The sequence below is a fragment of the Tetrao urogallus genome (assembly GCF_951394365.1).
Source record: "Tetrao urogallus genome assembly, chromosome: 5".
NCBI lineage: Eukaryota > Metazoa > Chordata > Aves > Galliformes > Phasianidae > Tetrao > Tetrao urogallus.
Window position 1 is genome coordinate 57,523,083 of NC_136818.1, and position 14,876 is coordinate 57,537,958.

The 14,876-nt window shown below is 41.6% G+C and overlaps 1 protein-coding gene across 1 annotated transcript in view; it reads left to right on the forward strand.

Annotated features, from left to right (window-relative positions):
* Nucleotides 1–1,067: 1,067 nt before the first annotated feature.
* The window catches only part of FHIP2A (FHF complex subunit HOOK interacting protein 2A), a gene marked incomplete at both ends in the record, with an annotated part of 29,993 nt that continues 16,184 nt past the window's right edge, over nucleotides 1,068–14,876 (forward strand). Inside the window, 5 exons of the mRNA XM_079535613.1 lie at nucleotides 1,068–1,112; nucleotides 7,058–7,136; nucleotides 9,200–9,369; nucleotides 11,417–11,521; nucleotides 11,870–11,992. Coding sequence (XP_079391739.1) covers nucleotides 1,068–1,112; nucleotides 7,058–7,136; nucleotides 9,200–9,369; nucleotides 11,417–11,521; nucleotides 11,870–11,992 — 522 coding nt within the window. The remainder of the gene's footprint in view (nucleotides 1,113–7,057; nucleotides 7,137–9,199; nucleotides 9,370–11,416; nucleotides 11,522–11,869; nucleotides 11,993–14,876) is intronic.

Genomic DNA, 14,876 nt, shown 5'->3' on the forward strand with positions numbered 1-14,876 from the left:
ATAGCAGGTGTTCCTAAAACCTAGAATCAAGGAATCATTAAGGCTAGAAAGAAACACTACGATCAATAAGTCCAATCATCAACTCATCACCACGGTGCCCACTAAATGCCATCACTCAGTGCCACAGCTCTACATTTCTTGAAAATCTCCAGATATGGTGACTGCCCCACCTTCCTACGCAGTCTGGCCTGTTTCAATGCCTCACCACTCTTCATGAGAAGAAATTTTTCCTAACATCCAACCAAGTGCCACCCAACATGGCACTGCCCACCTGCTGCCCCTGTAACCTCTGTCCAGCTCCCTTATCTCTGCATTTCCCACAGCATGAAACAATGGGGAGGGTGAGGAATTTCTCTGAGGTATCTGGCTTGGAGGTGAAGTAAAGCCCACCTGGTCTTCTTCAAAGGGAGGAAGACGCATACTATCCATCTTCTGGGGAAAAAAAGAGCAGTGCAACAGGTGAGATGCACTGCCATGAGCTCTCTCACATTACGTACATGGCAATTCCCCAGATCGCAGAGACCCAGGCCTCTGCCCAACCCATCCTGTCACCCTGAAGATAGCACTGCTGCACGGAGACATCAGCTTCAGACTCCGACCCACCCAAGGAACACTGAAACGCAGCCGGGACGGCTAGCCAGGCCGCTCCCTGTGGCGAGGGGCACAGACCCAGAAACATTTGCCACACACCAGGTGGACAGCGAGAGGAGAGCCCAACCCCGGCAGGCCCCGAGGCGGCCCAACCGCACGGCAATCCCAGCGGGGCAGCGGTAGCGCCGAGGCCGGCGGGCAGGGCAGAGCGGGGCGGAGCGGGGGCCGCGAGTCGGGGGTGGCGGCCCCTGCAGGCCGCGCCGGGGCGGGCACCAGGAGCCTCGGCAGCCGCAGCCCGGCGGCGTCAGCGCCACCGCGTCCGCCGCCGAGCGAGAGGCAGAGCCGGCGGCCGTCCGTCCGCCCTCCCGATCCCCGCGGCCGGGACCCCGCATGCGGCCCTCACCCTGGAGCGGCGGCGGCGGATCGAGGAGCTTTCGCGTTCCTCCCGGCAGCGGCTGCTGCAGTCGCGGGACAGGATGTTCTCCAAGTTCACCTCCATCCTGCAGCACGCCGTGGAGGCGGTAAGGCCGCCGGCGGGCCTCGCCACGCGACGCCGGGGATCTGGGCCGGGCCTAGCCGCCGGCGGGCCGCGCTGCGCCGGAGCGAGGAGCGGGGAAACGGAGGCCGGCCTCCAGAGGGGGGCAGCGGGCGGCCTGGCGTGGGACCGGGCTGCGGGCGGCACGGAGCGCCCCGGGCTGAGCGCTGCGGCCCGGCGGCGCTGTGAGCTGCTGAGCGGGGGACGGGGTGCCGCCGGGGCGTTTCTGTGTAGGGAATCGAGAAGGAGGAGAATTCGGGGAACTTCTCCGGAGCTTTTTGTTGCGGCCTGCGAGCCCCAGCTAGCCGTCCGCGGGGCTTTTGTGTGATGTAGGCGCGTCCGCCAAGCACCTTCTCGTTACTGGTGTCTTGTTTTAATTACATGGGGATAGAGAACGCGAGCTGGGGCGGTCGGCGGTCGTGTGTGCTTAATTCCATTTCGTCGTGGCGACCAAAACATCTGTGCCATGGCTGCACGGAGGGGAGCAGAGTGGCGGGGCCTGTCGCTGCTGCTGCCGTGGCTGCAGGCCGCGTTGCTGCTGTTATCCGGAGCGCTGCTCTGCTTCCTGCGCTCCGGTCCGGTTCTGCGGGCAGCTGGGGCCGGGCGCTGTGCCCTATGGCTGCCGGCCCTGGGTTTGGGGTGAGCCGGGGCACCTATGGAGCTGAGCGTGGAGGGAGGAGTTGTCGGCTGGGTGTTAACTCTGACAGTCAGACGCTGGTGGAGATGATGAAGAAAAGTTCCAGATGGTTGAAAACAGAAAAGCCTACGTGGTAAATCACATCCCATGGCAGGTGCAACCTCTGTGTGTGTGAATGCGTTCCTCCGTGCTGCAAGTACTTGAGTTAGCTGTACGCGTGCCTGTAGTCCTGCAGCCTTGGACGGAACTGTTCAGGTGTTAAAATTAAGCATGTGTCAATTAAGTGTGTATTAATAGGGTCTGCTTCCTAGTTTGCTCTGTTGCAGTTGCGACTGGGAATAAACGTAACGATGGAAGTATTTATTTGGAAACCTGGTACAGTCACAGGTGAATATCTTCAGTAAGAAGTGCCTTCCTTGGAAGATAAACAGAAATGTGCAACTGCCTAACTAAAGAAATCTGGTTAGGGTGAGCTGTGCCATGTTTTGTATAAGCACAGGAGAATAAGTGGTACAGGAGTGGATGATCAAGCTTACCAATTCAAGTAACTCATAAGAGGTGTTCCTAGAAGAATTACTGATTCTGCACAAAAGGACAAGAACTGTATTTATATCATTTATATAATACTTGGAAAGATCAGTTATTTAAATGGGAAAAGACTTAATATGGAACATACCCTTAAATTAGACAAAGACAGGAGCAGGTTGGTGAACACCACTTTGCAGGTGACCGCTGTGAATAAACATTTTATGTGGCCTTGCTCAAAGGTGTTGTCCCTTTGAGGGTTGCCTCATTCTGCTAACACCACTGTGACAGAGCTCCCAGTAGTAAATGCTGTGTGTTTCCAGGATTGTGACAAATATCTAGCACTGCACGAGGCATGAAAGGTGGAATCATAAAAGAAGGAGGAGTGCTTTTTTAGTTCATCTAAGAAGTTTGTCCCAATGATTCAAGCACAGAGCTGAGAAATAGAAACTTATAACACTTTTGGGTCTGACTGTGGCTCATCAACAGAAGTGTTAACTAAAGATGTACATTCTGAGAGGATTTGGGTGCTTACCTCCTGGAGAAAGTTCGTCTGCAGTTGAACAGTTTTCAGCTGAGTTGGTCACTTAAATATGCTTGAAGAAGCACCGAGGCTCAGCTTTCATCGATGGGAGCTCTTTACATCAAAATTGTTCAGGTAGCCCTTCTCCCCGTCATTTCTCTGTACAGCACTGACATAAAGCTCCTCTCCTGCCTCAGCGTCCAGAGCCTGCATACTAAACACGTGTTTAAATAGCAGGAGCTTTTATGTTATTAGGTAATAGTTGTTATCTTATCCTCAATGTGCCATCTCTCCAAACTATGACAAGGCATTCCAAAGGTTGGCAGTGTAATATGCGTGGAGTATTTGCCTTTTGCTCATTGTGAGTGTACTGCTCTTTTATTGATTGTCTTCATGGCAGGACTGTGATGAGGCATAAGTGAGACCAGTTGCTTTTTATTAAGGTGTTCTGCTTTTGTGCAGCATCTGGATGAGTAACCACCATTGTGGCACTGTCCTGACAGCAGCAGCTGTAGGAAGGGTTGGGTTTGTTGGTAAGAGAGGTGGAGGAGACTGCAGTCTTTGTTCTGCAGTGCAGAATACAAATGTTTTTACTTTATGGGGTTAGTATTCCTGAATCTCAGGCAGTTTCTGTATGTGTCCTCCTCAAGATGTTTTCCATTAATTTTATAATACTGATACACTTTTATCCCCAGATTACTCTAGGAATGCTGTATTCTCTGGAAGATACAAACTGTAGTGTACAGTAACAAAGCTGCAAGTTAGGCTTCTTTTTTTCCTCTTGTCTCATGTTCTTCACTTGTGTCTCCAGAAAGCAAACACCTTGCCTATACAGCGGTCGTCTGCTATGATTTGGGCTCTCATGAGATGTTTCGTGCTAATAGTGAAGTTGAGAGGATATGTTGGAGCTGTGCACGTCGAGCAGAACCGTTATGATTTTAATTGTTTCAAATTTTGTAGTTTACAATCAAACAAGACAATTTTGGTGATTTTCTTGGTCATTTGCTACGGATTACTGCTCCAAAATTGTTAACTGCATAACTACTCAGACCAAAATTCATTTTTCTTGAGCCCACTTGGTGTAATAAGCTCACATTGCTGCTTGCTTTAATATTGAGCTATTGTTAACAAACTGTAATGGCAGAATTGAATGCATGGCTTGCAAGCGTGTGCAGTCTTAATTTTATATTTGAAAGCAATGACCGTTACAAATTCTGTGCATTCATCAACTGAAGAAATAAAACAAACATTCAAGCATTAGCCTTTTTTCAGATTTTCCCACAGGGCAAACATTCAGAATGGTAAAGCAGGAAAATGGAAGAAAAACATCGAATGACTGCTGTGTTTTCTGTGTTTCAGTCGAGGAAGTGAGCATGCACTTCCCTTTGCTTCTCTTTGTCCCAGCTTCTGCTTTCACTTTCCCTCCCCTCTGACCAGCCAGCAGCTGTTGATCTTTCATGCACTGTTTTCTTATCTTTGCCAGCTTGTCCAAAAGATACTGAGGGATGTCACCAACTTCACTTTTTTCTGTTGTTTTGTGTGTGTGTGTGTGTGTTGAATTGCACTTTTGACAAGCGTACATGAAAACGACAGTCGTGGTTTTTAAATGCACAGAGAAGTTTCTGTGATATACTGAATATTTATAGATGTCTTTGTTCTTGACTTAATTGTGCTTTCTCCTGCGTTACCACTAATTCTGTATACTTTTGAAAGCTTAGTGGAATTGTATTTTGGACAGATTTTGTAACCAGAAGGCTGTAGCTCTGGTCAAAGCTCCCCAGTTCTGAGTACAGCACTTTCTCTGCAAGGATTGATCATGACTAACGTATTGTCACCAGAACGATAGGGCAGCATGTGCTAAGTTTAGCTGCTCAATGAGAACGCTCATTCAGTCGCTCCCAGGAAGCTCGTCCGCTGGAGTCGGGCACCAGATGGAATAGCTAATGGGCATCTGCTCTCATGGGCTGCTTTTTGGGAGCGCTCAGTGAGTGCTGGCCTTTTAGATTACCAACAACACCCACGCTACAGCCTTTGAGATGTTTTTTTCCACAGAAGGGGATTTTTTAACTGGGATTAGGAATCAATAGCTAAAAATTGGTAAGAATGTGAGTAACTGCATTAATATAACTGCAACAAATAACTACTTTTAAAATAACTCCTAATTAAACAAATAGCAGTAATTAAAAGTCTTCACAGTGAATTTTGTTTAGCTTCAGTATCTTGCATGCAAGAACCTGTGCTTTAGAAAGAGATTATTAAGATTGGCAACTACAGCATATTCAGTCTCAGCTGGTAGCAAATAATTCATCGTGGATCAGAACCTACAACTTCATTCTAGATTTACCTGACCAAGAAAGGCTAAAGCACATGAGCTAAAGCACACGTTAGGGCACTTGCATTTTTCCAGTGCTTCCAGTGCTGGGCTTTGTGTATGAGGTGAGATAGTAGTTTTTGCCTTTACCTTGTCTTTGTATCTGAGTAACTAAGAAAAGAGATTTTTTTTTCTTTTTCATTTGTTTGGCAGTGTGTATATATACTCACTTCTCTCTGAGTTAATGCATAGCTCTGATAGAGTTACATTTCTCTTAAATATGCCCTGAAATAGCTGTGCTGTAAAAGGCATGTTTTTACTAGGTCCATCATCAGTAGGAAGAGCAATTTGGGGGTAGGAAGATTAAAATGCTTTTACCAAGCATGTATCAGAATGGAAACTCGTTAGCAGAAAATAGGCACGTATATGCAGTAGGGATCCCTCCATCATCTGGTGCTGCATGTGCAGGCTGTGCTGTGGCTGACTTGTGTGTGCACCTCGATCTGACACAGGTCTGTGACATCACCAAGTGCTTCAATTAAATAGGGCAGGACCTGTCCCTGAACTACCTCTTTTTCTCTGAGTTCTGACCCTTGAGGTGTTTGTTGAGGGAGAGGATGTCTGAGATCTCTCTGTGGATAAATTATTGACAGTGCTGGGAAGTGAAAGCAGCCTCTTCCTGGCACTGCTCAGAGGCACTGAGTTCGTCTGGAAGCAGACGAAGCTAGAAGAAGTGGAAAGGAAAATTGCATCAGACAAGGATAAATTTTTAATGTTCCCCTGTCTTACTTTGGAAATAGTATGGTCTGAAAAGCCTGTTATTTCTCAAAAGTGGTCTCTGCTCATCACCCTAAGTTGAGTTTTTGGCATAGTTTTATTACACGAAACGATCATTGTGTTGCTCAGCATAGAGCAGCAAGCATGACGTGTGAGGTCTGAGACAAAATGCCTTGTGCTCACTCTTCAGTTTGTTCAGTTTCTTTTTAATATCATAGTAAACTTCATAATAAGGCAAACTGGTTTGAGCGCTGCGAGGTGTGCAGAGACAGCTGTGCTGCTCTCAGTGCCTGGCTGTGGAAATACGAAAGACTTCATCAGTCCCCAGACTATCAGGAACTGGATAAGCAGTGTAAATTTGATTGCCTGCTACCGTGTGTGAGGGCACATTTCATCACGTGTTACAAGTGCAGATAGTTACCGAGCACCACTGCTTCTTGCATTTCGAAGTCCTGTGTGCAAAGGGTCAGGAAGCATTAGTATCCCACTTTTTTTTATCAGGACTTGGTGTGAGGTTCGTATAGTCAGGTTTATGTCTTTAGCAGTATAAAGCGCCACTAAATTCAAGGCAAACACTGATGTAGAAAAGTTGAGATGCTTTTTCAAAGAGACTAAACCCACACCATGGCTTTGCTCCTGTAGCACGTTCCTTTTCCTGCATGCCAGCTGTGCTCATAAATTCCTTCAGAAAAAAAGGAGCTTCTTTTTTTTTTCAAAAATGAAGTAGCACATTTGTTAAGAGACAGAACAGTGCCTCAATTCCAAAGGGTGGGTTTGATGTGTAAAAAGGAAAAAGATCGAGAAGCTGGGGCTAATTGGCAGAAGCTAATCAGTATTTTTAAGAGACTGGAGGGAAGAAGGACAGCTTATAAGAAGGGAAGATGGCATCAAGAGAAGATTTTAAGAAAAAAACATGACTTTTACTGTAGAAAAAAATTCTGAGTTCTGAATAGCTCAAATCCACTTTTCTTGTGTTGCTTTGAATAGATTGTCTGGTTGTAGAGACATCAGTGAGATGGTTAGTGGTGTTCACGTCTAGTCAGTAAGACATGGGTCTCCATTAGTCTGTAGTAGTTTGATTCCAAAATTCACTTGAATCTCTGCAGAAACACATTTATTTAATTCCTAACCTATTTTTTCTTCTTCTTTTCCCCGTAGCTTGCACCTTCCCTTCCATTACAAGAAGATTTTGTTTACCACTGGAAGGCAATCACTCATTACTACATAGAGACTTCAGGTGAGAGAAAAAATGCTCTGGTTTTACATCTTTGTGTGAAAACTAGAGTTCCCAATTTCAGTGTTGTTAAAAAGATTAAGAAAATGAGTCATGTATTTCATCAAAATATCAAGAATAATAATTATTAATTAGAGATATTGTGTACCTCTTTTTATCCCTAAAATTGTGAGCACAAACAGCTGTGGAAGAAAGGTCATTTCCTGACTGTTGCATGGGGAATTGTCCCTTTTCATATGTGACCCAATTTCTGCCTTCATGTATTCTGTTTAAATTAAACAGACAGCTACATGCATGTAGTGCCTGCTTTTAACCTTTTTACTGTTTGACGTTGGGCATCTACAACCCCCCTGAGCAGCCTGTGCCAGCACCTCACCACTCTCTCAGTGAAAAAACTTCCCTGACATCTGATGGTAATCTCTTCCCCCTTAGTTTACAACTATTTCTCCTTCTCCTGTCACTGTTTACCCATGTAAAAAGTTCTGCTCTTCTACAAAATCGGTATTCTTGTGGAATTATGGCTGTAGTTGTTTGTTCTTAACCTTTTCTTTGGTTTCCTTCAGCAGATATGCAACACATCCATTTTCAATTTTTAATTCTAGTTTAGTAGTTTAAAAGGTGAATGCTGCCATGCTTTCCTCAAGATAGATTCTGCATTTCTATTAGAGTAGCTATGCAGTCTGTGTTTCTGTCTGGCACAGGTGATGTTGTTTATGCCAATACTTACTCCTGCAAACTGAAATTTGACCCCTGTTCTAAATACTCATCTATCAGAATGCCATGTGATCTTTCCCAAGGTGGAAATGAGAGTGGTAGAGGAGAACAGATACGATTATGTAGTACAGAATAAAAGCTGAACTATCCCACAGTCTTTCAAAAGACTTGTGAAAAATAAGTTTTCGGTCAGTGGATAGATTTCTGTGCTCTTCTGTGGAAGCAGAATTATCCCTAAGAAACTGCAGCAAACAGTAGGATAATTAGAGGTTGTGGTAGAGACCAAAATCACTCTGATGTGGCAGTTTTCCCTTGTGCTCTTGTTGCTATTTGCATGCAACTGGCAGTTATTTTTAGATGATCACATAAAAAGTAGTAGCTATTTCCCTAGAGGGCTGTTTGTTCAAGGAGAATTTAGCTGAAAAAAAAAGCAAAATCTGTACACATATGGATGTGCTCTACTGCATGTTAATGCCATCTCCCACTGCCAGTGACATAAATCCAGTGTTTCATGACTTCACTACTTGATCAGTATCTTACCCTTTCCTTTGTAACATTGAACAGAATGCTATCTTAATGCAGAAAGTGTAAGAACCAAACCTAAAATTTCATAAAGAATAAACAGCATAGATCATGGATGGCTTTGTTGTTGTTATTGTTGGAACAGCCATTTTATTTATCTAGTTAGCAAAGGAACTAGTCAGATGCTAGTTAATTTGATCTGTTTTTCAATTTCAGAATGCTGTGCAAAGAGGAAGTTCTTGAGACAGAGTGGATGCTAACTGAAAGATTGAGAATTGTATCTCACTCTTACTAAGTTTGGTTTCTGGCTGCAAAAGTTTTCTTTACTGTGTGGTTAATGCATGTTTTGAAATCTGACATTTCACCTTTATCCCAATGCAAGGTTAAATACCTGCCTAATGTATATTTCAGTTTACATTTTCAGATATGGGTCTGAAAGCTCATTTTAAGAAATGTAAAAAAACAAACAAACAAACAAACAAAAAGAACCAACAACCAACCAAACAAAAAACAACTTCATTTTTCAGGGCTCTGCAGTTTTTTGCTGTTTAGGTAAGATTTCTTAAAACTGAACATCCAGAACCTCCACTTTATGTTCAAAATTTGGTCCACTAGGTGTTCATATATGTTTTAAATGTGTATATCTATCTTTTAGACTGTATATATGCATATATAAATTGTGTGATAGCTTTCTACTGTCTGTTTTTGTGACTTTCATATAAAATATTCCTCAAATGAGTTATCTTATTTTTAAATCTTAAATTTGGGACTGGACTTAAGAAAAATAAGACCAATAGTTGTCATTTTTTATTGTATTTTTTCTTATTTAGATGACAAAGCACCTGTGACTGATACCAACATTCCTTCTCACCTGGAACAGATGCTGGATATTCTAGTTCAAGAAGAAAATGAGAGGGAATCAGGTGAAACGGGGCCGTGTATGGAGTATTTGCTACATCACAAGATTTTGGAGACACTTTACACGCTAGGAAAAGCTGATGTATGTACTACTCTGCAGAGCAGATTATCTTTTGTATGGGCTGTGGCTGTGATAGGGAGTGAAAATCTGGAGTAGATGGTAGTGTGGGATGCTACAGGATGCAGTAAATAGCTCTTTGCTTACGTTATCAATGTATCACAGATAATAAATAGTCTTTCACAAGTGTGATCAAAGTGAACCAACCAGTAAGCTGCTGACTAAGGCAGAACACAGATTTATTAATCAGGACTCTGATACTGACTGAAACTAGAAGTAGGAAAACACTAGAAGTAGGACATCCACAAGACAGTGTTTTCCACCCCTCTGGTTAGTGTTGGGCGATTCTTGGGTGAAAAGTGCTACGTTAAATAACATACCATGTTTCCATTTTGTGAATGTGAGTGGTTACTGCTCAGATGGACTCCATGTCAGAAACCATTGACTTAAGCTGATCCCAAGACAGCTTGTGCATCTGAATCTTTGACACGATTCCAGCCTATGGCAGTGCTGTCTGGTCATTCTCACATGTGCTGTGTGGCACATGAAATTAACTTCACGGTCTTCGTGCATTTTTGCTGATGTCTTTCTTGGCACACTTAGGAACTGAAATTCATGGGATTGGATGAATCATAGGATGTATTAACTTGGCAGCCGTTGTACTGAACTGCAGGTGCAGTTAGAAAAGCGTGGTGTGTCCTGAAGGAAGGATGAATAGAGCTCTCTGTGGTTTCATTTTCACTTAACCTTTCACACATCCTCAAGAGTTTTTAATCTACTTAATTTTATGTACACAGACAATATAAGTTACTAGCTGTCTGAACTTAGGATATTTCTTGCTTCTGTAGAACCAAATCTCTACAGTTGGTGTTATTGCACCTCCTGTGCTTTAGCCAAGCTATGATGCCTGATACCGATGTGGTGAAAATACAGAACTGCTCAGAAATATGACTTCTTTAGCAGTTACAAACTTCACAACAAATCAAGAAGAAATCTAGATTTACATGAAGCAAGTAATTTGTAGTATGTTGCTAAGAGTTAAGTAATTTTGCACTCATTTAGGTATGCCTTTACAAGCAATTCTTGTACAGCTTGTCTTTATGCTTTGCCACTTGTGGGTTGATACATCTGAAATACACATTTTGGTGCTTGCAGGATGTTTCAAAGATCTGTTAGGAGAATAATACCCTTCCACAGCACTCACTTAGACTTACTGTGTTGCTGTTGATGTGCCCTGGTGGTTCAAAACTTGTCATTCTCTGTAACAAATTGCTTGACAACTAAGTGATAATTATGGTTTGATAACCTAGGGATAATTACCTTGGCAGGAGTAGCAGGTTAGGCTTCTTCTTGGCTGCTGCCACACACTCTGTTCACTAATTTCTATTAGCAGAACTGTTGTTAAGGGTGTGCATAATGAACCAGGTCAGGGAAATTATGCAGATTAAAATTAATGTATAGAAAGAAGTAACAGCTTTTCTTATATTGTGTTAGGACGTGAGAATTGGGAGGATTTAGCCAGAAACAGAGGTACGTGCAGGGCCACGTGCCATCACTTCTGATGGAGATAGGAAAGTACTTTCATGTGACACTGTGTATGGGAAGCAGTAGAACATGGGCATGGGTGTTCCATAGACACTTATGATTTATATTCTGCTGAATCTCAGGGAAAGCAACAGCGTTTTCTTGTCCTGGAACATCTGTGCATTTATAAACGCATAATCTGTCTAGGGTTAATGGCTCATTGATTTAAAAAACCTTTGGTGGACACTTCAGATGTTTGTATTTTATTAGCGTGTATTCGTATGTACTGACTCATTGAATTGCTGGGTTTTGTGGCACAATATCCTAAAAGAAATCTGACTATTAGGCAATTAATTCAGAGTTTATTTTCCTCTGTATTGATGGGGATATTTCCTGGAAAGATTGTGGAAATCTGCACTACAGTGATTAATTGAAAGTATGGATAAATGATTCCTGTTTGATCTTAGCGGTTCCAAATGACAGTGAGAAACATGTTTCTCTCCACACTTGTTACATTACTGTTAGTGTTCATCTGTTCTTGTTCCAGTGTCCTCCAGGAATGAAACAGCAAGTTTTGGCTTTTTATACAAAACTTCTTGGAAGAATACGGCAACCTCTTCTTCCCCACATCAATGTGCATAGGCCAGTGCAGGTACTGTTCAGATTTTTAAGTAAACTGTGTTTTTGTATGACAAATTTCTCTTACTCTGTTTTAGCAAATGATATCTTTATGTTTTTTTTATTCTCGAGTAAGTTAAACTACTGCTTAAGTATAGGATCAGTTTTAACATACTGCCAGTTAGATTCTTGAACTGCAGCTGTAGTACAAGTCATAAATAATAAAGAAATCTTCACAACAGTCTTAAATTTAGAGCAAACATTCAATTCAGTAATCACACACCATCATAGTATGTGAATGGTAAAAAATCCCATCCACAACTCCTGAAGAAAGCTGTAACTTCCTTCCTGTCTTAATTGCTCATTTTTCTTTATGTGACAGAAATTGATCAGGCTGTGTGGTGAAGTTCTGGCAACACCAACAGAGAATGAAGAAATTCAGTTTCTCTGTATAGTATGTGCAAAACTGAAGCAGGATCCATACCTGGTCAACTTTTTCCTTGAGGTGAGTAAAACAAATCTGACTTTCTCCACATGTTTTTATGTAAGAGTGGGTCGTGGACAAAATCTGTAGAGAACAGGAGGTAGCATGTTGGACTTCATAGCTTAGTTTTCGTTCAGTGTGTGATTGCTTTTTTTCTGTGATATTAAAAGTCTTTTCCTTCACTTCTAGAGACTCAATATGTCCCTTAATTTTTACCTCAAATTTCATTCAGGATTCCCATGTAGCTGCTTGAGGTTCTTTCCCTTTGAGCCTTTAGAGGGCACTCTCCAAATTACAAAATCAAATTTTGTTAGCCCTGGGATTAATAGGGATTGTAATGTAGAGCATCATGAGGAGGCCTTGAGCTTCCTTGTTATTTTGTCATCAGCCCAGTGAAGGCTATGGTGCAGATTGCTTAGTGTTCTGTGGGCTTGGGCTCTCATTTGGTAGTGACACATATGGTCTAGCTGCAGTGCCAGCTCACAATCTACAATATGGCATTATATTCCATCTGTAAGAAAGCCAAATATCTTTACTCTCATCTTGGAACTTAACACATAGCATTGATGAAACCAGAGTGGGAGGACAAAGAATTTATAGAGACTCTCCATTCCCATTTAGAAAGAACATATAAAAGTTTGATTTCTTAAAGTATGTTTATAAGTTCTTCATTCTCCCACTTTGATGTTTGCTGGAAGGGCACAGTATCTATTAAGTGTGTGATACATAGCTGAAAAGATGTAGATTTGCTATACTTCAGGAATATTTTACAAGTTTTCCCCAGCAATCTCTAGCAACAGAGGCTGATAAACAGCAAATATCTGTTCTTTCCCATTAAGTATACGAATATCACTTATAAGTCAATTAGTAGAATCCATCTTGAGTTTTTTACTTAATTAAACTGTCTCAATTGCCCTCGTATCCACAGTAGTAAAAATTGTATAAGGGCTGAAGATTCCATGTTTCAATATTAGAGGCATTTAGAAGAAAACTACTGTATACATTAAATGCAGAATATGGTAGAAGTCTAAACCAGGATGGTTTTTGATGCGATATGTGTAAATTGTATGGTTTAAAAGAAGAATTAAAACCCTCTGAATAACTTCTCTGCTCAAATAATTGCCCTGAAGTCAAATCCAGGGAATGGCAATCATAGAAACTACAAATATTTTGTCAGACATCAGTTGTTTGTTTTTTTTTTTTAATACAGCAAGATTATAATCTTAAAAATCCTGGCATGGAAAACCAGGTGATTCCTCATTTCAAAGAGATTCCAGTTTCTCAAAATGCTGAGTATGAAGTTCAGGCAAGCTGAGGAACGTTCCTTGTCACTCTTGCTTCCTTTACAGAATTATTCTAAACGTTGTAGCCGAAGGCAGATGTCTTTCCTCACTTTTCATAGTTTTTTCCAGATAAGCTTTTGGATTGCAGAGTTGCCCTCTATTAGAAGAGGATGTTCTGGTTGTTCCTGTCTGTGCCTCTTAGAGGTGCTATAGTGACTTGGTATCTGCTTCTGACCTTCAAATGCATGAAAGGGTAAAGTTACAGAACTCTGTGTGGCATTTAACTCTCAGATCTCTAACATTTAAGCTGAAAAGCAGATACATCTCTCCAAAACAGTCTGCCTGTATGTCAGTAAGTTTTACTTCCTTCTGTAATTTTTTCTGATGAGGCCCTGTAGTCATTCGTGACCTTAAAGAAAAGGAGCATCCATAGGCCTAGACTTTTCCTTTTATGATTCCATATCAAATACCTCACTGTTAGAAAGCTGTTTATAATTTAGTAAGATCTTTCACCTATCTTGCTTAACTGACAAGGCTATTTGGTGTAACAGTATCTCTTTAAAGATACTTTTAAATATACTTTAGATATTTCTTTGAAAGTTACTTTTGTTGTGGAAATAAGAGGTGCATTCTTCATTTTAAAGCCTTTAAAATCCATGTGGTAATTTTTTTATTATTTTTTTGCTTTAATGTCTTCCATTCTTTAAACTGTTTTCCCTGTTCTTATTTAAAGAGAACATACATAGGAATATTTGACTTACCTTCTTTATCTGAATCATTATTATATGCTAAACATGTTAAATCATGTTTTTTCCCTTTCCTCCTAAGTTGGCCCTTCTCATCTCACCTTGCAACTGATTGTTCTGTACTATGGGAAACTTGCTTTTCTGTTTTCAAACTGTTCTAATATAATATCTATTAAAAAGCTGCACCTTCACTTTGTAAAATGAAAAATACTTTCTCTATTCACTTCTACTTTCATTACTCTAAATTGCCAGGTTTATATTTTTTGCTATAAATTGAGTGGGCATTCATATCAGCTATGCTATCACCTGGTTTTTCCACAGAATTCTTTTTAAGTCTGGAGTTGAAGAGTCACACAGTATCACTCACCACAGGTATTGGAACTCAGTAGTTACGTATTAGGAAAACACAGAAGTCTATTTGTGTAGTGTCTGCTCTCTGCTGATACTGAGTTCACTTGGAGGAGTACTTTATCTAGAAAACACTGAGTGTATGTTTTATGTAACCTTTTCTATTAGGTCATTCAGGATCCTGTTTTGCACCTTTGCAGGAGGCAGGTGAGCAGCTTAGCTGCGGAATTGCATGATTAGAAAACAGGAAGCTTAAACACATGCAAAAGCTCTGCTGATGTGTTGTTGGATGTACAGACTGCTTTGTATTATTTGCCAATGCAAAAGTAATGAGCTACAGACAAATTTCTGGGGGCATTTATACATTTTGTGTGTGTTAGGTCTCGCATCAGTGCCTGAAGTAATAGGTTGCTGTAAGATAAAGTAAATACTTGACAAAACAGTATCTAATCTTTGAAAGCCCTGAGTACTACTTGAGAAGTGCGAACAGTGCCATATAATCCAGGATTTAAAATGCAGTTTCAGGCT